The sequence below is a fragment of the Pipistrellus kuhlii genome, unplaced genomic scaffold (assembly GCF_014108245.1).
Source record: "Pipistrellus kuhlii isolate mPipKuh1 unplaced genomic scaffold, mPipKuh1.p scaffold_m20_p_6, whole genome shotgun sequence".
Taxonomy (NCBI): Eukaryota; Metazoa; Chordata; class Mammalia; order Chiroptera; family Vespertilionidae; genus Pipistrellus; species Pipistrellus kuhlii.
The window spans coordinates 54,413,539-54,436,513 of NW_023425562.1; the positions used below are offsets into that span (position 1 = coordinate 54,413,539).

Sequence of the window (22,975 nt, forward strand, 5' to 3'; positions counted from 1 at the left end):
AAATAAGTGAAGGAGCAAGTTTTTTTTTAATAAAGAGGAGCAGGCTTTGTGGTTTACCTCTTTGTCTCCAGAGAGGATGGGCTGGCTCACAGACTGCTGGGCTTTGTCCAGGCTGCACCATGCCCTCCCTCTTCACCAAGGTCTAGTCTTCAAAGTGGGAGGGCAGCGCTGCTGAACAGAGACCAGGAGGTCTGAGGAGTAGGGGTAGCTCATTGTTTTGCTTATGCTGTTCTTGTAGACTAACTTCAGTCCAACTCTTTCTTCCACCAGATCCAGTCCCCCTTGTGGGATCCTCCCGCCCCGAGTTCCCCTCTGCAGGCTTTCACGGCTGTTTCCATCTTATTTTGGGGGTAATAATACCCCGGCCCCTTCCCATGGAAGAGTATGTCTTCTGCTCCCCAGGACTTGGGGAGGTCTTGACACAAAATAATGAGGAGGGCTGGCGGGGGGAAGAGAGGTACTCTCAGAAGCCAAAGCCAGCTGGGAAGGCAGGGACACCTGAGAACCTATGGAGTGAAAGGGAGAGAGCCCTCTGACTTCTTAACTTTTTTGGTTCACTAATATTGATATATATATATATATATATATATATATATATATATATATATATATATATATATATATATTTAATTAGAAGGACTATTACCAGAACACGGCAACTTTAGGGGTTCTTTTGGTCCAGGTAAAAACGTTGTATAGAAAGTAAATGCTGTATGTTTTCCATTTCACCGCTTTTATAATAAGTATGCATCCCCTTCTTCATTTCCACTCACTGGGGTAATTGAGTTGTCAAGGCCTTTTTGTTGCTTTTAGTTGAGAACATTTACAAGAATGTCATTGTAATTATTTTATGCCACTGGGAACTTAATGTGGTTATTCCTGATTGTTATCAAGTTTTGTTTAAAAAAATATTTTATTGATTTTGTACAGAGAGGAAGGGAGAGAGATACAGAGTTAGAAACATCGATGAGAGAGTCATCAATCAGCTGCCTCTTGCACACCCCCTACTGGGGATATGCCCGCAACCAGGTACATGCCCTTGACCGGAATTGAACCCAGGACCTTTCAGTCCCCAAGCCGATGCTCTATCCATTGAGCCAAACCGGTGTCGGTGTTATCAAGTTTTTATGGCCTGTTAATTATAACCCTGCCCTTAGAAGTAGTTTGAATAATGGTGGTTTTGCAGGATCTCAGAATGGAAACTGTCACTGTGTTTTGTGAGTTTAGCCTCCAAAAAGAAATCTGTAACTCTGATGGTTATGATTCTGTGTCCCAGTGGCCATGCTGTAATAGACATCACTCTGATCTCTGATTCTAAACAAATTGGCTTTGTCCAATCAGGACTCATGGCACTTTCATCTTCTGTGTGCATGAAGAAAAAATAAGAACCTTTCAATCTGGGTGAAAAATTAACTTGTCATATTCTTGCCCTGTCCAAAACCCTCCATTGGGAGAAAAAAAAAAAATCCTAATTCCTTATTGTGGTTGATAAAGCCCAGCATTTTCGGTTCCCTGCTGACATCATCCATCAGTTGCTTCTACTCCTTAAATATACTAAGCACGTTCCAACCTCAAGGTTTTTGCACTTGCCTCTCTCTGGAATTTACTTTCTGCAGATAGTCTCATTTCTGGCTCCCTCAATTATTTTAGGCCTCAAATACTTCTTTAGAGCCTTACCTGTCCAGGCTGTCTGAAGTCATCCTCTACCCCTTTCTCATCTCTTCTCCCCATCCCTATCTGTCTGCTGCTTTACCGCATGAGCACCTCAAAAATTACTGTGAGTGAAGGACTATTCAGATGTGTCAAGAGTGTTATGCTGGGCTCTGTCAACATGGTTCCTACCCAAGGATTTCAGTAGGGCAGAGAAATGTGGGGGCAATGAAGGGTGACCATATAATTTGTCATTTAGCAGGAACACATCTGGGAATGAAAGGGACACTACTAATAATTACCCTGGGACAAGAGGCCTAACTGGCACACAATGGTCATCTCAAAGAGATGGAACCCAGCTTAAGTCCAGCTTGACATACAGCTCGCCCCAACTGTGTGTGGTGTGTGTGGTAACGCTGGGCTTTTAAGAATGGGCAGTAGCCAAAACAGGTTTGGCCCAGTGGATAGAGCGTCGGCCTGGGGACTGAAAGGTCCCGGGTTCGATTCCAGTCAAGGGCATGTACCCTGGATGCGGGCACATCCCCAGTGGGGGGTGTGCAAGAGGCGGCTGATCGGTGATTCTCTCATTGATGTTTCCAACTCTCTATCCCTCTCTCTTCCTCTCTGTAAAAAATCAATAGAATATATATTAAAAAAAAAAGGGCAGTAGCTTAGAAAGTGGGTCAGGAGAAGGGAATTCCTGACAGTAAACAGCATAACCAAAGGCATTGAAATAGAAAAATGCATGATGTGTTCAGAGCCTTGAGTGTGGCTGCTTGGGAGAGGCAGGCTAGATGAGTAGGTTAAGGCCATTTTCTGGAAATAGAAACTGAATGCAAAAACAAAGGTATTATCTCATGGACAGAGGATCAAACGTGGTTCAGAGATGGGAGAGCTCACAGGGCAGCTAGAGGCAAGAAAAGATACCAGTTCTGTATTATCTTCAGTTTGAATCTTACTGAAACTCTCTCTGACTGCCCCCAATCTCTGTCACCTCCCAACTACAGACCAGTACCTTAATTTTGGACACCAGTGCTCATGTGGGCTGCACCCTCTGGGTCTCTATTGTGCCAAACGCCTGTCCTTGATGCTCCCAGGATAAGCCTCGAAGTGTCCTGGCAATCCTGGAAGCTGGCTATCTGCCCTGAACATACCTGGTGGGTAGATGCACTTTGGTTCCTGCGGCTCAAATTTAGGCCAAGCTGAATTCTTTATGTCTTTAGGCTCAAGACAATGGCGCTTACCAAAACAAGTGCTTACCTGATCTTCCTGCTGCATGACCGTTGACATGCTGCCTTCACACTGACCCTGACCTCGCCAAGTGTGTGTCTCAGCTGCACTTCTGGAGCATGAGTCTCATTCTCAGAACCCACTCCTGCTTGCTCACTCATTCAGGTCCAGAGCCATTCATTTGTTTATCCATTCATTGTAGCACTGCCTCTGTACTGGGCACTGGGGACATAAGATGACTCTTTTCAGGTCTCGGCCCTCAGTGAGCTCAAGAGTCCAATGAGGCTGAAAACAGTGATAACATTTAGTGAGCACTCATTATATACCAGGTGCTTACAAAGGTATAGCAGCCAGAGTGGCTCTCTAAACCATGTGATGGCCATGTCCTTCTTCTGCTCCAAACCCTTTAAGAGTCTGATTGGATGCAGGAGGAAAAGACAACATACTTCTTATAGTCTGTAAGACCCTTATGATCTGACCTGGCCATCTCTAACTTCATTCCCCACGCTTTTCCTCCTTCCAGTGACACCAGCCTTCTGCTAGTCTTCAAATCTGTCCTAAGACCTTGCTTGCTCTTCCCTCCACTTGGAACCTTCTCTAGATATTTGCATGGCAGACTTCTCGATTCATTAAGGTTTAAGCTCATCTATTGCAATTTCATCTCTTTAGGGAAGTCTTTCCTGACTACCCTTTCTAAAAAAACGCCATCACTCTCCTTCCCCTTTCTGATTTGTGTTTTACCGGTATTATAAGACTCACAACCACCTGACATTATATTGTACATTTATTTATCTACCTTTTCCTCTACACTCATGGGGACTTTGTTTTTACTCACTGCTGGGCGCTATTCTACGTGAAGGGTGTTCACCTAGAATATCATCCAGCACAGTGCGGGGCTCAGAAACTGGAATGAATGAATGCTGCACATCCTCTAGGTTCAGGAGGGTCTCTCAGGTGGGCCAGGAGAAAACTATCGTTAGAGATAGGAACTCTGTATGGCCCAAGGCAACTCTTTTCCAGGCAGTCTCTGGAGTTGAAGTGATGTCTTTGGGCCCCTTCCCAGTCCCTCCTACTGAGAGGCGGCCACTTGGCTTACACGTGCTCCCAGGATGGTGAGAAGGGGCTTCCTGCTTCGGGGTGAAGAGCAAACACAAGCCTCTGACACCAGGGTTGTGCTCACCTCTGCTCTAAGAGATCAGCCCTGTTCTATTGGCCTGGGAAGGACCTTTGAACAAGTTATTTTCAATCAGAAAAATATGTCCAGAAACTATAGATAGCAACTAGTCGTTACCTGTCACTGTGCTGATTACAGCTTGGGGGACTTTGATATTCCTTAAAGGGAGGAAAAATACCTTTAAGAAGCCTTCCCCTCACATAAGATTTCCAGCTCTCCAGGTGGCTGGCTCAGTTACAATACTTTTGGTTGCATCTAACAGAAGCTTTAACTTAGACTTAACCATTTTTTTTTCTTACCTGAACATCCAGAGGTAAGATGGGCTTTGGGACTGTTTGATTCAGCAGCTCAATGATGTCTTCAAGGACTTGGGCCTTCTCTGATCCACCTTCCTTTCTGTTGGTTCCACTCTCAGGTTGGTACCAAGATGGTGGCAGTAGCTCCAAGGGGCACTTTGGGGTACAGCAACTCCAGAAAAGGCTGATTTGTCTTCTCACAACACCCTTAAAATGGAGGGAACCTTTCCCAGAAGCCACTCTAGACTTTCAAGATCTTGTATGTAATTGGCTAGAACAGGGTAACATGTCTACTCTTGAATTAGTTATTAGCAAGTATTAGCGAGAGGGAGCATGGTACCATGACTTGCTTGGACCAAGCATCGATGAAATGAAGTGTACCCACAATGTCTAGTGGGATTACTAGGACCATCATCTCTAGGAGCTCACAGTCATAATTTGGCCTTTTAAATATATATATATATATATATATATATATATATATATATATATATACACACACACACACACACACACACACACACACACACCCACACACACACCCACACACACACACATAGATAGATATATAGATATATATAGATCTATCTATTTATCTATCTATATCTATATAACTGATTTCAGAGAGGAAGGGAGAGGGAGAGAGATATAGAAACATCAATGATGACAGAATCACTGATCGGCAGCTGCCTCCTGCACATCCCACACTGGGGATCAAGTCTGCAACCCGGGCATGTGTCCCGACCGAGAATCGAACTGGTGACCTCCTGGTTTCTGGGCCAATGCTCAACTGCTGAGCCACACCCGCTGGGCCATAATTTGGCCTTTCTATGGGTCCCCCAAGATGACACTTTCATGCTGTAATGGCCCTCAGGGTTAGAGGGTACTGACTTCTGGCTAGCATAGGTCCAATGGCAAGGTTTCTGGTCTTAGAGAGCTGCTTAAGTCCAGCAAGTCATTGCCAAGCTAAGATTCTTGGGAGTCAGGCCCTTTAGACTCATCTTTGGTGAGGAGGGAATAACTGAGGACCTAGTGTGAGTGACCCTTTGACTTAACAGAACTCATACATTCCTTCACAGACAACCTGTGATCTTACAGGTAAAAAAGTTGGCAGTAGAGACTTCAGTTTTTAGCCAAGATGGAATTACAGGGATCATATTTATCATTCCACCTGAAGCAACCAGAAAAAAAATCAGATCAAATACACGAAACAGTGGTTTTCCAGGTTCTGGACATTGACCAAAAAGGACAGTGATCCCAGGCAGGTAAACAAGTAAGCTCTATGATTGCCCTAACTTACTGCCCTAGGACAGTTTTTAGCATAAGGACGGGTGACTGAAGTGAAGCCAGTGCACCGAGTTGAGAAGACAATGCAGAGAGTTCAGGCAGACCAAAGCAATGAGTCCTAGGACAAAACACTAGAGAATGAACGAGAGCTGCAGAGAGAAACTCCTAGAGATCTGCAGAGGGTCTCCTTGAATATTCAGCAGAAACCGATCAGCACAGCCTGTGGGGAAACCATCTGAGGCCAGCTAAAGAACCGCCAGGAAAGATGAAAGGAAATAGAATAGTCTCTATTCCCACCAGCCATGGAACTACGGACACTGTCATGGGAGCACTGAGGAGAGTACTTAGAAAGGTCTCAGTATTGGCCAATAACCAGCCCTAGAATGAGCACTGTTCTGAAACTGCCTTTAGCCCAGAGCAGTCAGGCCCGGAGTCAAACCCTGGGTTCAAAATAAAAGGAAAGAAGGAGCAATGCAGCCAATTCGGGCAACAAAAGAAATGAGCTTCATTAAAATTATATCAAAGGACACTACTAACAGAATGAACAGGCAACCCACCAAGGGACAAAATATACAAATCTATAATTATAGTCAAAGATTTCAATTCCCCTCTTTTAATTAATTTAATAAGCAAGCATAAAAATTAGTGAGGATATAATAGACTTGAACAATACTATCAACCAACTTAACCTGAATGACATTTATAGAATACTCCACCCCCAAACAGCAGAATATGTTTTTTTATGTGTACACTGTACATTTACCAAGATATACTATATTTTGGACCATAAAACAAGTCTCAATAAATTCAAAAGGTTCAAGTCTTACAAAGTCTCTGCCCAAAACAGAATTAGTAACAGAAAGATCCTGGAAAAAAAAAATCCCCCAATATTTGGAAACATTAAATAACACATGAATCAAAAAAGAAATCAGATATTAGAAAGTATCTTGAATTGAATGACAATGAAAAACAACATATCAATTTCTAGGATGCTGCTAAAGCAGAACTTAGGAAGCAATTCATAGCATTGAACATCTATATTAGAGAAAAAAAGAGGCCACAAATAAATTACCTCAGCTTCTACCTTAAGATATCAGAATAGTGCAAATTAACTGAGTTGAAAGGGATGGGGTTTAATAGGCAACTATTTTTTTTGTTACTCTACATTCCTTACCTTGGGAAGTCATTCTTCCCTCATCACCACTCCAAGGGATTCCAGTGAGGTTAAAATTCACAACAGCCAATACCCTTGGTGTATGCAGCCCATAATACTCTATTCCCCTGGGTTTATTGAATGGTCCAATATGTGCAAGTAGTAATCCAAACTAGGCCCACCAGAGAGCTTTTCTGGGATTTATTTATATGAAATACTAGAGGTCCAGTGCATGAAATTCATGCATGGGGCGGGAGGGGGGGTCCTCCCTCAGCTCAGCCTGCACCTGCTCACAATCTGAGACCCCTCAGGGGATGTCTGACTGCCAATTTAGGCTCTTTCCCTGCAGACATACCTCTTGCAATCCAGGACCACTGGTTTCTAACTGCTCACCTGCCTGCCTGATTGCCCCTAACTAGCCTGCCTGCCTGATCGCCCCCACTGCCACAGCTTCCTGTAGAAGGTTGTTCAGCTGTTTGATCTAATTAGCATATTATGCTTTTATTATTATAGATTATTATAGATACTTAAGTAGGGTAGGGAAGGTTTTGTTTTCCAAACTGGCTAATGTAAGCCTAGAGCAATCTGTGCCATGTCCTCCATACCTTCCCCATAGAGAAAAACTCTTGACAATGGGACAGAACGGACCAGAGAGAAGCAGAGTGCAAAAGGGAGCATCCTAAGGCTATACTTTGAGCCCTTGGATCTATCAAACCTGAAGCCAAATTATCCTTTTACTTGGTGACTTATGAGCCAACGTATTCCCCTTGGGCTTAAGCCAATTTGACTTGTTTGTACTGTCTGCAATTGAAGGAGTCTTACATGACAGACAGGTGAAGTGAATTGACAGTAAAATATTAGAGCTGGGAATCGAAAATCAGGTCTCATTGCTCTCAAAGCTCACAGTTAAATACTATTTCCTACTTGTGGGATCAGAGAGGGCAAATACTTGTGATTTAGAATGGAGGAGATGAGCAGATGGGAGAAGCTATGAACTTATACCAAGTAGGGGAACAACAGTAGCCTTAACTCTAGATAGCCTGACATGAACTGAGCTTTGAGGGAAACCACTCAGCTCAACCCACTTGGAGAAGTTGCCTCAGACCCCTAATGCTTGCAAGATATTCAAGAGGCATGACAACAGGACAATGGCATATTTATTTACAATTGGACCAAAAAAAAAAAAAAAAAAAAAAAAAAAAGGCATACAGGCATTTTTAATTAAAAATAATAATGATGATGATTAAAAAAGTCAGAAAAATTGATGATGTTTAAATCCTTTATGAGGAGTCCATTTCCCTACTCCCCCAAAAAGAGAATCGCTTAGGGAAAAAGAAATCCAAGATTTGAATAAACAAGATTCCATTATCATTCTCTAGTGCTTGAGTTCCCTTTTCTTCAACCTGATTCTTGGTGGCTGCCACTTGGCACTGTGGAGTCACTGTGAGGCAAGGCTGAGAAGTTCACTGGTTTGATTGGTGGAGCTGGTAGGGGCCGTTCTGAGAATAACCTGGGAGGGGAAGGGGTAGAGTGTGTTCCTAGCTTAACCAGCATCCTGAGCTTTGTCTTGTGATGGGAGTCCTGAAGGGGCTGGAGCAAGGGTGAGTGGCTGTTACTTAAACCCTAATCCCAGGGTGGGTTTGGTCTCTTGCAATTTAAGAGAAAGTGACATGCAGAGTGGATGGGCAGTGGGGGTGGAGGGAAGACTTGGCCCCAAGAGTGGGTGTTGATAAAGGAGCCAGACCTGCCATGTTAGTTACCTCTAACTTGGGGTAACTGGCTCCTTGCCTATTCCTGGGAATTGGGGAAGAAATGACAGAACTTACCTTCCATTTCTTTTTCACCATCAGTTTTCTGGGTGTCCCTCAAAGGAGGCTAGAACTCAAATGGGAGGGGGAGGGGAATGGGTCTGGCTAAAAGCTGTGCATGGGCTCTAAGGCTGGGGGATGTCAGGGAGGGAATGCCTCTCCCCAGCCACCTAAAGGAAGAGATCTGAAGTCTCCAGGCTTTGTTGTGCTCCAAGTGGGGGAAGAGAGACCCCACCGCCAGCACACTTTGTAAGAACAGCAACCCCCTGAGGAAGGGACTGGGAGAAATCCTAAAGGGTGAAGACCCTCAGCCCAGGCACAGACATAGATATACTTGGTTTGGCTTTGGAAATACCTGGCCCTGGATCCAGGATTTCTTGGCACAGAAATAGTTCGCTGCAAGTCTCTTCTCTGCTCCAGCAAATTCCCACTGCTCACTAGTACTTCCAGGGAGTTCCTTGTAGCAACCAGGATTGGACTTGCTCCTGGTGACAAGACGACCCAGAGGCCTGGCTAGAAGCCCTGCCTTGGCAGCCCCAGAAGGCTGGAGAGGTGAGACGAGGGAGGGAAAGTGGCTGGCAGAGGCAGGTTGGCACCGAGGATGCATGTCCGGGCTAGAGCTGTGCTTGTCACGGCATCAACGGCGAGGATGAACGGTGAGAGGCTTGGAACCTCACTGAAGTCCCAGGAGGCCTGGTGTTTCCTTTTCCAGTTAGTCGTGGGGCGGCCAACAGCCCTGAGGAACTGAGGTGGAGACAGTGACCAAAACCCAGTGTCTTGGTGGATTTATCCATGCTGGATCCATTGTTAAAAAAAAAACAAAAAGAAAAAAAAAACCCTAACCAAAAATAAACCTGAAGGGGTCCCAGAGTTCCTCCTGAAGGGAACGTTCTTAGCACTGAAGAAAAATGACCCACAAAAAACCTCATCCCCCACAGAATTGGAATAAGATGATGGAGAAAAATGCAAGATTTATCTACAGGTCCTCCCGCCCCCACGCAGCCCTGGGATCCAGGAACACTGTGCCAGGAGTTACATTCCAAACAAGCAGGAGTTACTTTATTTTTGCGTGCCTGCAGGTCCCCACGCAGGGTGCTTCCTGTCCATGGACGGAGTGGGCATGGCTACGGTCCACCCCCATCAGTCTATCTTCACAGCAGCATAGATCTTGCGGACAAACATGTAGGCTGCATAGAAGCCGATGGTGCCCGTGAGGAGCCAGAAGGACAGGACCATGAGGGCCGTGTAGCCAAAGTAGAGGAGAGAGGGGATGAACTCGACGATGTCCAGCTGGGGCATTAGCAGGGGAGAAAAGAAAGGGGTGGATGCTTAGTGCCAGCCTGCCACGGCCAACTGTCCCCCGCCCCCATGATTTTATGGCAAAGCCTGGCAGGAAAAGGCGCTTGCTCCAGATAGGCAGCAAGGGGCAGACGGGCCCGCAGCCACAGTGAATCTTCTTCCACGCTACGGCCTGTGCATGGCCTTGGATCCTCACGACACCATGGTGGGTTGTTACCCACGTTACAGATGGGGCAGTGAGGGGTTAAACAATGCCCACAGTGACACAGCCAAGAAATAGAGGGAACTGGGATTTGAACCTGGGGCCAGAGTGCTAGGAGTCAAAGGTCCAACTCTGTTGACCCAGGCCATTTCTGGCTGGGGTAAGAGGGGCCAGCAGTCTCTCAGGGAAAGGCCTAGGAGCTCACTGGGAAGACAGGTGTGACTCAGGGTCAAGGACCAGATGCAGTACAAATAGATACTTTACCCTCCACAGTTCCCAGAACAGTATGGTGAAATTCCCGAATGGCCGGAGTAGCAGACAGGGAATAGGGAAGAGGTGTTTCAGAGTCCCAGCTTAAGGACCAGGGAGCCACCATATTCCTGCCCCAGCCTCCAGCCCTCTCTTCCTCAGAATGCTGTCACTTTTAAATATATATATTTTTATTGATTTCAGAGGAGAAACGAGAGGGAGAGATAGAAACATCAATGATGAGAATCATCCATCGGTTGCCTCCTGCATGCTCCCTACTGGGGATCGAGCCAAAACCTGGACATATGCCCTTAACCGGAATCGAACCTGAGACTCGTCAGTCCCAGGTCAATGCTCTACCCACTGAGCCAAACCAGCTAGGGCTACTGTCACTTTCTTAACACCTCACAGGGATTTTATCTTGGAGCATTGTGGACTCCTCTGTAGAGTTTTGAGGCTTGGGCAGGGAGGCCAAGGATCTGTGTTGTGCTGGTATGTGCTAGGCCAAGTGGAGCTAATCTAGAACCTGGGTATCAAGATCTGCCCAGATACTAGGTAGGACCTGCATGGGGCCTGCTCTAGGGACAGACACATGGTCACAAAATGCCAGGAGCCCAGAAGAAAACAATAAAGTCACTGTTTTGTTTTTGTTTTTCTGTTTTTTAAAGATTTATTTATTTTTTAAAGAGAAAGAGGAAGAGGAAGAGAGAAAGAGAAAGATTGGTATGAGAGAAACACCCATCAGAATTGAATGGATGACCTTCAATTCTGATAGATTGAAGTGTACCGGACAACACTCAACCAACTGAGCCACACCAGCTAGGGACTATTTTTAAAAAAATTTTAATCATGTACCGACATGTTTGGAGAGAGAGAAAGGGAGGGAGGGAGGAAGTGAGAGAAGGGGAAGAAAGAGAGAAAAGGAGAGAGAGAGGGGAGAGAGGGGAGAGGGGAGAGGGGAGAGGGGAGAGGGGAGAGGGGAGGAGAGGAGAGGGGAGAGGGGAGGAGAGGAGAGGAGAGGAGAGGAGAGGAGAGGAGAGAGAAATATTAATCAGTTGTCTTCGTTATGTGCCCCAACTGGGGATGGAATTGGCAACCCAGGTATGTGCCCTGACCAGGAGTTGAACTGGCAACCTTTCTGTTTATAGTATGCTAAACCAACTGAACCTCTATGACTCTCAAAAAGTCAGAGAGGCTCAGTTGAGAATATTTGACCTTCCTAAGGTGAAGGTGAAGTCCATGTTCTCAGGCTCCACCCACACCTCTCCTTTTATACATTTCTTGTGGCTGGAGAAAGGATGAGGGTGACGGAAGGTGGGGGCAGGGGACAGGGCAGCGGTAAATCCAGGGATAAAACCAGGAAAGGGACGAGGCAAAAAGGCAGTACTGGCAGTGTCCTTTGAAATTCAGACAGCTCAAGGCCATCATTTTACAGACGAGAAAGGCTCTGGGGATGGAGAAGGAGGTTTTTAGAACAGAGAAGAAAGAACGAGGCAGAGGAAGGAAGGACAGGAGACTATGATGTGACTCCAGGGGGCCTGGTAGGAGGCTATGATAGTTATGATTTGCTTGCCCAACACTGCCTCCTGTCTTCCTTCTGCCCAGTGTTCTGGCGTAGCCACTCCTCACTTTGTGGTCCTGTGGGGCCTGTCATTCCTAGTACAAAACCTAAGCTAGTCAGTGTAAGCCATCCTACTGGACCTGGAACAATAAGGATGGCATGTAACCTGGGCCAACAACAGCTTTCCCTTAGGGATTGACAATGTGATGGTAGAAGACAGACTTTCTTTAGCTCTAGGGCTGCAAAGCTGAAAAAAGGAGCCTCTAGGACTGCCAAGGGTCAACTTTCTGCTTTGTGGAAAGATCCTGCCAGCAGACTGAAGCCAAGCAAACACAATGTACCCGAGTCAGGTAAGCCAGGCTCCCTTTCATTCGCCCACACTCTACCTATGTGGCTCACACAGCAAAGACGATCTGAGATGCAGACGAAGCCGTGGCTCGTCCTGACCTTATTATGAAGGACTGAACTGGACTTGAACGAAGAAGGGAAGCAAGCATCCAGAGACAGGACACCTGAGGTCGTAAATTTGGAAGCTCAAGGCTATTTCATTATTTTCTGTTTTTATCTTGACTAACTCTTTTCATTTATCCTCTTTATCCTTTCACGTTCTTTTTTTCTCTAGCTTCTTGAGGTGAATACTGTTATCATCAGAGTTTCTTTTTACTATTAAAAGCCTTGTAAGGTGATATATTTCACAGGTTTTTCATGCAATAGTCTCAGGGTCATATATTCTCAAAGCTTTTGTCTTCCAAAAATGCAGAACATAGATTCTCTTTTCTAAAAAGATACATGTTTTAGAGCAGAGGCAGTTCTATACTGGCATTGGTCCCAGTGCTGATGGGAAAGAAGATTCAGACACTTGAGTCTTTCCCAGCACCCTCTTCTCCACTATCCTGCCCTCAAAGGGCTAAGAGAACTTGTTAACAAAATAAGGGTGGTACCTTGTTAACAAAATAAAAGATGGCATAGACCAGGACGTAGAAGGCAGATCCCCCGGAGACTAGGAAATTCCTCCACCACCAGCGGTAATCCTGAGGAGGAAACAGAGGGGTCAGAACTCTTCCCCAAGTTTCATAGTTGCCCAAGGAGCTCAAGACTCTGGGTAATTACAGTAATATCTGGGGCGATGGAAATGTTTTATATCTTGACTGAAATGGTGGTTTCACAACTGTATGCATTTTCAAAGGCACATCGAAAAGGGTGAAGGGTGAACTTCCTTGTTTATAAAATATACCTTAATTTTTAAAAATCAACAACAACAAAAGAATAGTAAGAACAACTAACATGTCGTGAGCAAATGCTCCCTATGTGCCAGGTACAATTCTAAGTGATGCACGTGAATCAGCCCAGTTTCATCATTGTAGCGGCACTGAGTCAGGTCCTGCTGCGATCCTTGTTACATTAGGAAAGCACAGAGAGGTTAAGCAACTGCAACCAGTGCTACTAACGAAGGAGCCCACTGAACAAATGGAGGCTCAGAGAGAGCAAGTGATGTATCTGCCCAAACCTCGTGGCCAGAAGGGGGAACATGGGAAACCCAGACAGCCCCAGTGACCCATTCAACGTTGGACCCAGGTTCCCCACCCCCAACTCCTGGCTCCATGCCCCTTACCTCTGCACACAGCTGAAAGTACACCATGACGATGCTGATTTGTGAGCAGGACACCACCAGGATGATGAAGACAAGGAATAGGAAGCCAAAGAGATAATAGAACTGATTCTCCCAGATTGCCTGCAGACACATCAAAGCCAGCCTTCAGAGGTTAAATGGCCTGCCTCCACCCAATGGCCCTTACCCCTGGCTTACCCTGCCTGCTCTCAGTTAGGACTGGCATGCATGGCACTTGTCACCAGGGCAGGAATGGAGATATCATCCTAATGCCATCGGGGCCTATGTGCCTGGCATATGGCTCTCACTGGCCCTCCTCCCTGGAGCAGAGTGAGCCAGCCTATTCTTCGGGAGTGGCTGGGGCATGGCTGACCCTGCGATGGGTGGGCTTTACCCTGAACACTGCAGCTTGTAGAAAGCTGCATCACACCCTTGTCAAAGTATATAGCAGCCCGGCCTACATGGCTCAGTGGTTGAGTGTCAACCTATGAACCAGCAGGCCAGGGTTCCAATCCTGGTCAGGGTACATGTCCAGGTTGTGGGCTCAATCCCAGTGTGGTGCATGCAGAAGGCAGCAATCAATGATTCTTTCTCATTATTGGTGTTTCTCTCTCTCTCTCTTCCTCTCTCTCTTTCTCTCCCTCTTCCTCTCTGAAATCAATAAAAATATATTTTTTGAAAAATTACATAGCAGACACCACCTCTCAGGGGTAGCTTATCACATGCCAGGCAAGCTACAAGCTTCAAGGACATCTTCACATATGAACCTATGAAAGTGTGGCCTTTTACAGTTAAAGAAGTCAAGGCTCAGTGAGGCTGGTGATTGGCCCAAGGTCACACAAAGAGAACTGAGGTGGGTGTGCTGGCAGGAAACCCGTTCTCTGACCCTTTTCCTAGGTAGGGCTGGGTGAGCAAGGGGATCTCAGCAGGGAGGGGCTGGGCCACTCCGGAGCAGCAAATACTTGTCCAGCACTGACTTGGTGCAAGGCACCCTCTGTGCTAGGCAGCAAGTTTGTGAGACAGATTTCAATGCTGTGAGGAGTTCTACTGCCAATTTTCATTTCCGCACGCCTGGGACAAGAGCAATCATCATCACAGCCACAGTTACAATTTAACAAGCGTTTCTGACTGTCAAGCACCCTGCCTTTTTACAGACATCATATTCCAACTTACAATGATCCTGAAAACAGGCCTCCTTCCCTCCACTTCCTGAGTCTTTTGAGTAACTTAGGTAAAAATGTATAGGAACCCAGAAATCAAAGCAGATGCAACAATATTAAAAATAGTGGTGACTGACTGCAGTATTATTGAAGCAGCTTCTAGGCACTGAGTCCTCCCACACTAGACCTTGCACACATGCCGTATCTCATTTGACCTTCCAAGCCATCCTAGGAGGAAGGACTATTATCCTGTCGGGGTGGAAAATGGGGGCTCTAAGAGGTTACATGGCCCACCTGAAACTTCAGAGGCAGCAAGAGGCAGAGCACCCAAGTGAAGGGGAAGGGACCAGGCTAGCGGCGATAAAGGCTGTGTGATGTGGAGGGAGGGGGAGCAGACAGCACTACTCACACTGAAGATGAAGAAAAGCTCGATGAACATGGCACCGAAGGGCAGGATCCCAGCCATGAGAATGCTGCAGCAGAACAGGAGGGTTAACACTGGGGGGAGACCAGCCATTGGAAGCCCAGGCTCCCTCCCTAGCCAGCCTGACTGAGAAAGCTTACACGGTGGGGTGGTTCTAATTCTTTCGGCATGACTGTGCCATTACAGCCTCTTGAGAGGTAAGCCGGTGGGCATCATTCTCTGTTTTACAGATGAAGTACAGAGAGGCGGGCTGACTTGTTTAAGGTCCAAGCAATGGTTTTAACCTCTGTCACCGCATCTTTATTACCCCCCCCCCCCACCTGGTTCCTAGGCCAACACCAAATCTGGCTATAATTCGGTCCTCTTTATCTTAGAGCAAAGCTAAGTTTCATGAAGTCTACCAGGCCCAGCTAAGCTGCTGAGCTGCAAAACACCAGTCACAGCATCCTTGGGGGGAGGCACTTTCTTCCATGTTCTCCTAAGAGTAGTGTTAACCTCACCCATTCCAGAAGGCCCCAGATGGAGACTCACCCCACAAATCGGTTCATGTACCACCGCTGTTCAGGGATCTGCCGGGGAATCTGATTGGTGCGCACAGGGTTGTCATATGGCTGCTTTCTGAAGCCGAAGTAGTAGCCCAGGTAGACGAGGGGCAGGGAGATCCCGAACCACATGCACAGCAAGGCCACCATAGTGGGGAAGGGTACCTGAGGACACACCATTATGAGGCCCCATAAGGCCCTGATGCCTAGGCTGAGACTGTGCAAAGAAAAGGGGACCTTCTGGGGTGTCAGGGAAAGAGGGTGTGTACAGCAGGGCCACCATCCTGTGGAAGGCCCTACAGACACACCCCAGAGGGCTCCTGGCCAGAAGCTGTGGAGCTGACCCCAGCCCTGGGGGAAAGTGGAGTCATATGGTAAACCCACTTGGGCTATGAAGATGGAACCACAGCCTCCCAGAGTTTGTCATTCAGGGAGGAAGTGGGGAAAGTACAGGGACGGAGGAAACTGAGGACATGAAGGAAGATGAAGAGGCCAGAATGAAGGGACATTATGGGTTTGGTATGTTAAGTGAAGGGAAAAAGGGGGGAAGGGGGGAGGGACACTGCACAAATAGTGTGTTCCCTGTTTTGTCAAAATAGAACCCTACAATATAATACTAACTAAATGAAGCAGGTTATAAAACTGAATGTCTAGCACCCCATTTTAATAAAAATACCCAATATTTATCTGTTTAAGAGCCTATAAAAAGACCTATATCAAAAAGTTATTAGTGCTTCCTCGGCTGGGACGGGAGGATGAAAACGGATTTTTCACTTTCTTCTCTATCCTCTTCTCTAAAGGATTATGCTCTGATAAGAATTGTGCAAAAAGAGCCCTGGCTCTTATGGCAGCTGGTTGGGAGTTGTCCCATGCATCGTTGATCGGGTTGCAAGGTTGATCCCAGGTCAAGGGTATGTGGGGCAGCTGATTGATGCTTTGTTCTCACGGATGTCTCTCTCTCTCTCTCTCTCTTTCTCTTTTTCTCTCCCTCTCCATTCCTCTTTCTCTAAAAATTAATAAAAAATATTAATTAATAAAAAATATTTTTTAAAAATTAACTTAAAAAAGGAATCATGCAAAAATAAATTAATATGTCAACTATTTAAAACAGAATTTATTCCAAAGTAAGTATCTTATAAGTGTTTGCTATTATTATTTTATAATTTTTAAATTAAACTCTTCGATTTTAAATGAATCTAAAAAGAGGAAAAAGACTGAAAAATACATAGTAAAGATCTACACAGTATTTATCTCTGGGTGGTTGGATTCTGGGTTATTTCTGAATTCTTTAACTTCTCTGTACTTTCCAAGTTTTCTACAATGAGTATTTGTAACGAGCAGTTGGTTATTGGGAGAAAAATGTTGAAAGAGAGAAGGAACCCAGGTATAAAAGAGAGGGAGGGAGAGGAAGAGCACCGCTGTGCTTCCTGGGCAGCTTCCTGGCCTGCTGGAAAGAAGCCGGTCCTCGGCGCCCTGGGCTGGAAGCCTCACCGAGGACCTGTAGGGGGCACCTGCAGGAGGGGCGGGGCTCCACCTGCTGTGGCTGAGTGCAAAGGCCTGCCTGCCTCTACCACAGTCCTGCTACTGGATCAAGGCCCCGTCTCCCAACCCTCAACAGAGTTCACAATCCTACTCAATGAGTCCTGGGCAGCTGCTAGAAACAACAGGGGCGGCAGGATCACCCCTCCCCCTTAGGATAGAACAACCTGCAAGGGAGGAAAGCCTTGTTTTGGGACCCTGACACCAAGCAGCTTTCCCTTGGTTGGGACAAAGGGGAATTCCCCAGCTGGCCCCTGGACCATGGACACCTCCCTGTAGAGAAGTAAGTTTTGGTCAGCTGTCGGAAAAAGCCCACAGAAAGGCCAGGGCCCAGGCAAAAACATGGGCAGGGCTGGGGAAACCCCAGCTAGCCCTTAGCCCCTAGAGCTGGAAATAGAACTTTGTGAAGACTCAGAAAAGGGAAGGGAAGAGCAGGAAGTGACTTATGGGAGTAGAGCTGAGCACAGCTGCCCAACCCCCCCTTGCTGGGAGGGCACTTACCGCTCCTGATGAGTGCTTTCCCCAGATGAAGCAATTCAATACGAAGCAAATGCCAAAAACCACGCCAGGGTACAGTGTCGCTGTCTGGAAGCAAGAGGAGTCAGGTTGGGGAGCTTCATCTAGGGAGCTCCCAGCTGTCCCAGTGGGGCCCCCAGATTACAGGTCCTCAGCCCTCCATGTCCTCTAAGACTCAAGAATCATTCCCCCCAGAAAGCACTTCCCGATTCCCAGACTAGGCAAGACTCATGTTCTTTGTCCTTTAGATTCCTGAACAGCCCCTTCCTTGTCCTCATACCAGTTTGTAATTCCATATTGTTGTAACCTAATCAGTGTCTGCCTTCACCATAGGCTGAGAAGGAGTGTGCCCTCCTGTTCACTGATGTAATCCTAGCATTTAGAACACAGCAGCTGCTCAATAAACATTTGTTGAATAAAGAATGAATAGCCCAGATTGGTTTGGTTCAGTGGATAGTGTTGGTCTGTGGACTGAAGGGTTCCAAGTAAGATCCCAATCAAGGGCACATGCCAGGTAGTGGGCTCAATCCCCAGTAGGGGGTGTACAGGAGGCATCCAATCAATGATTTGTGCGCGCTCTCTCTCTCTCTCCCCTCTCCTTATCCCTTCTCTCTGAAATCAATAATTTTAAAACAATAAATGAATAAAACTTTTACAAAATATATATGTCTAGCCAAGCCAGTGTGGTTCAGTGGTTGAGTGCTGACCATGGATCAGGAGGTCATGGTTTCAGGCTTGATCCCCGGTGCAGGAGGCAGCCAATCAATGTTGCGTTCACAACGATGTCTCTCTTTCTCTCTTCCCCTCTCTTTAAAAAAAAAAGTCAACAAACTATTCTTTAAAAAAAAAATTTAAAGGATGAGGTGAGAGGGTGATGTACCTAGGCAGAGGTGATGGCAGAAGCTGGAGAAATAAGCAATCATATACCCGCACTGATCATCTGCAAACACGTTAGAACATCAGAGAAAGCTCAGAAAGTCACAGGGAGACAGGGAGGCTTCACAGATAGTCAAGGGTAGAGGCCAGAGGCAAAGATGTCTAAACTTGGGCAAGAAACCTGGAGATGGAGATGGGAGGGAACTCATGGGCTATTTGGCAGGAAACCCCCCGACACTTGATATTTGAGAAAGTGGTCACCGGGGTGAATGGTGTTGCCACCAGATACAAAGATACAAGCAATGGGTTTGGGGGAAGAGACTGGGTTTGGTGTGAGACCCACTGAGGGAGATCCTGGAGGGTATCCCTCACCAGGGCAGGGTTTACACTTCTGTAGATCACGCAATATCCTGAGAAAAACACTTGATGTTACTAAGAATTCTGGACTTTTTTTGATCCTTCTAGAATAATCATCACAGCTCTGCTATCCTCAGGGTTTACTATGTGCCAGGGTGTGGCAGCCAGAGCTCTGAGGCAATTGGAGTCGTGTCGTCGTGTGTGTGTGTGTGTGTGTGTGTGTGTGTGTGTGTGTCCCGGCTTTCTATGTGACTTCAGAATGCCGGGATTAAAGGCTTCTCAGAGTTTGACACCACGGCTCCTCCTGGTTCCTAAAGACCTCCTTGCTCTGGAAGGGCTCAGCGCTCCCTGAGAGGTGCAGTTGGCTCCTAGGCATCCTTCAATTTCTGTGTCCTGGTGGAGGACAGAAGCTGTCCTCACTGAAAGGAACAAAGAACCAAAATCTGGAAAACAGACTAATGGTGTCAAGGGGTCTGGCTTCTTCTGCCCCTCTGCGCCAGCGGGCAGGGTGCACCACTCCCCGCAGCCCTGACCAGTGTTCGCCCTTAAACTTTCACACTTAGGCTTGATGGCTAAATGCAGTTACTCTGAATCCTCTATTTCTTCTCTTGCTTGAGACATCATACTAAATAGGCTAAAAATCACTCAATCCTCTAATTTTATATGGCAACTAAAGCCCTAGGATCTGCTGCACCTGTGGGTACGAGCCCAGCATTCCTGACTCTCAGGATATACTCTTCCTGCTCCATCATGCTGCTGCTCAGCTTCTGGCCCTAAAACCTTCCCAGGGCCTGCTGACACTGCTCCTGAGGAAACCAGGAGGAAACTTCTCAGTTCCACACCAATACCAGGAGGCGGCTGAAAACACTTACACAGAAGGCTCCTTTCTTCCACCGATGGCCTTTTAGAGTGCGGTACAGACGGCCAGCGGAAAATCCACCGAAAACTCTGTGGGAAACAGCAGGGATCCACACCAAGAGACCTATTAGCTGGAGCACAGCTAGCGTGTGCCAGCCCTTGGGGCCCGCGCAGACACACCTACCCCATGAACATGAAGAGGAAGCAGGCAGTGGTCATGAGAGCTCCCCGGCTGGAGGGCGACAGCATCCCAAGCATGGCCACAACTATGGAGGGAGTGGGCGGAGGAGAGAAAGTCAGTGACTGATGGATGGCCAGGCCCCAACCCCCCGTCCCAGGCTGGCCCTCAGGGACTTGGGCAGATGGAGCAAGACAAGTACACTCCCTTCCTCTTTACTTAGCTGGGCCTCAGAGGGCTGCAGCTTCAGCCACAGGGGACATGCAACCAACCAGGCACTGAGCTGAGAGCATTACGAATGCTAGCCACTAAACCCGCAGTATCAACCCTGTGAGGTGGAGGCTAGTTTCCCAATTTCTTAGCTGGGGAAACTGAGGCTCACAGAAGTTAAGATCACAAAGCTTAGAGTTGAGATTCAAATTTAGGCAGATTAATTGCAAAGCTTAGATTTTAAAAGTTCTCATCACAAGAAAAAATAAAACAAAAAAACCATAAGAGGTGATAGATAATAAATATTAACTAAACTTATTGTGATCATTTCACAACACATACACATATCGAATCATTGTCATGCATCTTAAACTATAATGTTTTATGTCAATTACAAGATAGACAGCCGTGGCCGTGTGGCTCGGTTGGTTGGGTGTCATCTACCAAAAGGCTGCCAGTTTGATTTCCGGTCAGGGCACATTCTGGGTTTTTGGGCCCAATCCCCGGTAGGGTTGTGTAGGAGGCAGCCAATCGATGTTCACTCTGACATCGATGTTTCTCTTTTTCTCTCTCTCCCTCTCCATCCCTCTAAAAGAAAAAAAAAGTTGGATAAAACCTTTAAAAAAATTTTAGGCAGATTGACTTCAGAACTGTGTATAACTACTATCTACCGTGTTTCCCAGAAAATAAGACATCCTCCAAAAATAAGACCGAGTGCAACTTTGGGAGAAAAAATTAATATAAGACACCGTCTTATTTTTGGGGAAAGAGGGTATTATTTTTGAGGGGGGAAAAAAAAGATCTGATGCCAGCCCTCATTTTGGTGCTGACTTGGTAAATCACTTCATGTCTGACTGCAAAAGGAGGCCAACCTTAGAGCACTGACATAGTGGACGTGGATGTGGTGGGCTATAAACAGTGCTGAAAAGCTCTGTCGAGCATCAAATTACCAGGGCCTGGGGTTGAGAGGACCTAGCCTTTCTGCTGGGATGGACAGCTCCATCTGGCCCAGAGGTGCTGACATGCCTTTTTCTCCAGGATGAAAAGCCTACCCTTCTCTCAGACTCAGCCCGTGCTGCTCTGGCGACAGCCTCCCACACCAGGCCCACTCACAGATGACGATGAGGATCATACAGAAGAGTTGAATGCCTGAGCCCAAGAGGGAGCTGAGGATCATGGGGTACTGGGGTGGCCTGAAGACGTCACCGTGCACCAACTTCCACCCAGACTCTTCCATGGTGTCTTCCTATAGCAAAGGGCCAGGAAGTGAGGCTGCGTCTTTGGCTCTGGTATAGGTAGCTGCTGTTGGGATCAGCCCCAAGGACCCACCCTGACTAGGGATGAGGGTCCCTCAGCGTCATTTAGCTCCACTCTTACACAGGAGTGTAAGTGACATGATACAGTGCTTCCCAGAGAAATGTCACAGGGTATAAGGAGGTCACAAACATAAAGCCTAAGCTATATAAAGAGAAAAATCTCCCTAAATCCCACAAACCTTATGCATGGAAAAATAATGTAATCATCAACATACAAAACTGTGAACTGTGATAACTTTTGGGTGGTGAGATTTAGAATCAATTCTTCAATGATTATAAAAATAATATGTGCTCTGACTTGTACAATAAGAATGTAAAAAAATGTTGGTATATGGCATGGTAATCAAATGATCAAAAAGCCCTGGCTGGCTTGACTCAGTGGTTAGAGCCAAAGAACTGAGGGTTTGATGCTGGTCAAGGGCATAAACCTGGGTTGCAGGTTCGAACCCTGGCCCAAGTCAGGGAGCAGAAGGCAACCAATCAATGTGTCTCTCTCACATAGGTGTTTCTTTCTCCCCTCCTTTCCACGCTCTCTGAAAATCAATGGAAAAAATATACAAAGGTTAAAAAAAAAAAAAAAAAAAAGTAATGAGTACTATAGAAAATTTTTTTAAAATCTAGAAAAACTGAACAAAAGATATAAAACTCATACTCAGACTTAAAAAGATACAGAAAATAAAATGATTTATACATTTAATGATACCATTGTTTTGATATATTTCCTTTAATCCTTTATGTATCTGTGTATATGTATATATAATTTGAAATTGGGGATCATAGTATATTTACTGTGTACTTGCTATTTTCAGTTGATGTTTGTGAACATTTCCTCATGCCGATAAATATTCTTAAAAATATTATTTTAATGGCTGCATATATTTTCACTGTACAGCTATACCATAATATAACCAATCCATCATTATGGAACAGTAGAAAATGTCCAGTTTATTTAAATTACAAATAAAGCTGCAATAAATATTTTTAGACTAGGTCTTTGTATTTCTGATGCTTTCTTTAGAAAAATTCTAAAAGAACTACTGGATCAAAACAAGTCAACTATTTTATAGTATTATATGTCCTGTATTATATGTTCTTCCAATTAAAATTACTTTTCAGAAAGCTACCAATTTACATTGGCATGGGTGATACAAGAAGGTGCCTATCTCATGTTAAACTTGCCAAAAATTAGTTTTATGGAAACAAAAATATGTGATATTTTGAAGGACCTAAACTATTCCTCATGATTGTTTGAATCTGTGGTTTTGAGGAGTATCTCTCAGGTGAAAGCAGTTTTTCACATGCTTACTAGCTATGTACAGCTTCTTGTCTGTAAACTCTTCATCCACTATCACATTAAGGATTTTAGATTTTTTAAAAGAGATTTTATACCAGTTTTTTAACTGTATCATCTTTTTCTGGTTTAAAATTTTTTAATGTCAAATTCATAGTTTTTCTCCTGTGATTTCTGCCATTGCTTTTAT

At 45.8% G+C, this 22,975-nt stretch overlaps 1 protein-coding gene across 4 annotated transcripts in view; it reads right to left on the minus strand.

Annotated features, from left to right (window-relative positions):
* Positions 1-7,929: 7,929 nt before the first annotated feature.
* The window catches only part of TM9SF4 (transmembrane 9 superfamily member 4), a 44,337-nt gene continuing 29,291 nt past the window's right edge, over positions 7,930-22,975 (minus strand). For 3 of the 4 annotated variants that reach the window (XM_036419271.2, XM_045574725.1, XM_036419273.1), the window contains 9 exons: positions 21,292-21,424; positions 19,975-20,056; positions 19,805-19,880; positions 17,685-17,768; positions 15,634-15,809; positions 15,088-15,151; positions 13,522-13,641; positions 12,851-12,940; positions 7,930-9,888 (listed from right to left, as the gene is read on the minus strand). In XM_036419271.2, coding sequence (XP_036275164.1) covers positions 9,739-9,888; positions 12,851-12,940; positions 13,522-13,641; positions 15,088-15,151; positions 15,634-15,809; positions 17,685-17,768; positions 19,805-19,880; positions 19,975-20,056; positions 21,292-21,424 — 975 coding nt within the window. In that variant the 3' untranslated portion in view covers positions 7,930-9,738. The remainder of the gene's footprint in view (positions 9,889-12,850; positions 12,941-13,521; positions 13,642-15,087; positions 15,152-15,633; positions 15,810-17,684; positions 17,769-19,804; positions 19,881-19,974; positions 20,057-21,291; positions 21,425-22,975) is intronic. The other variant, XM_036419272.1, reaches the window with a different exon arrangement.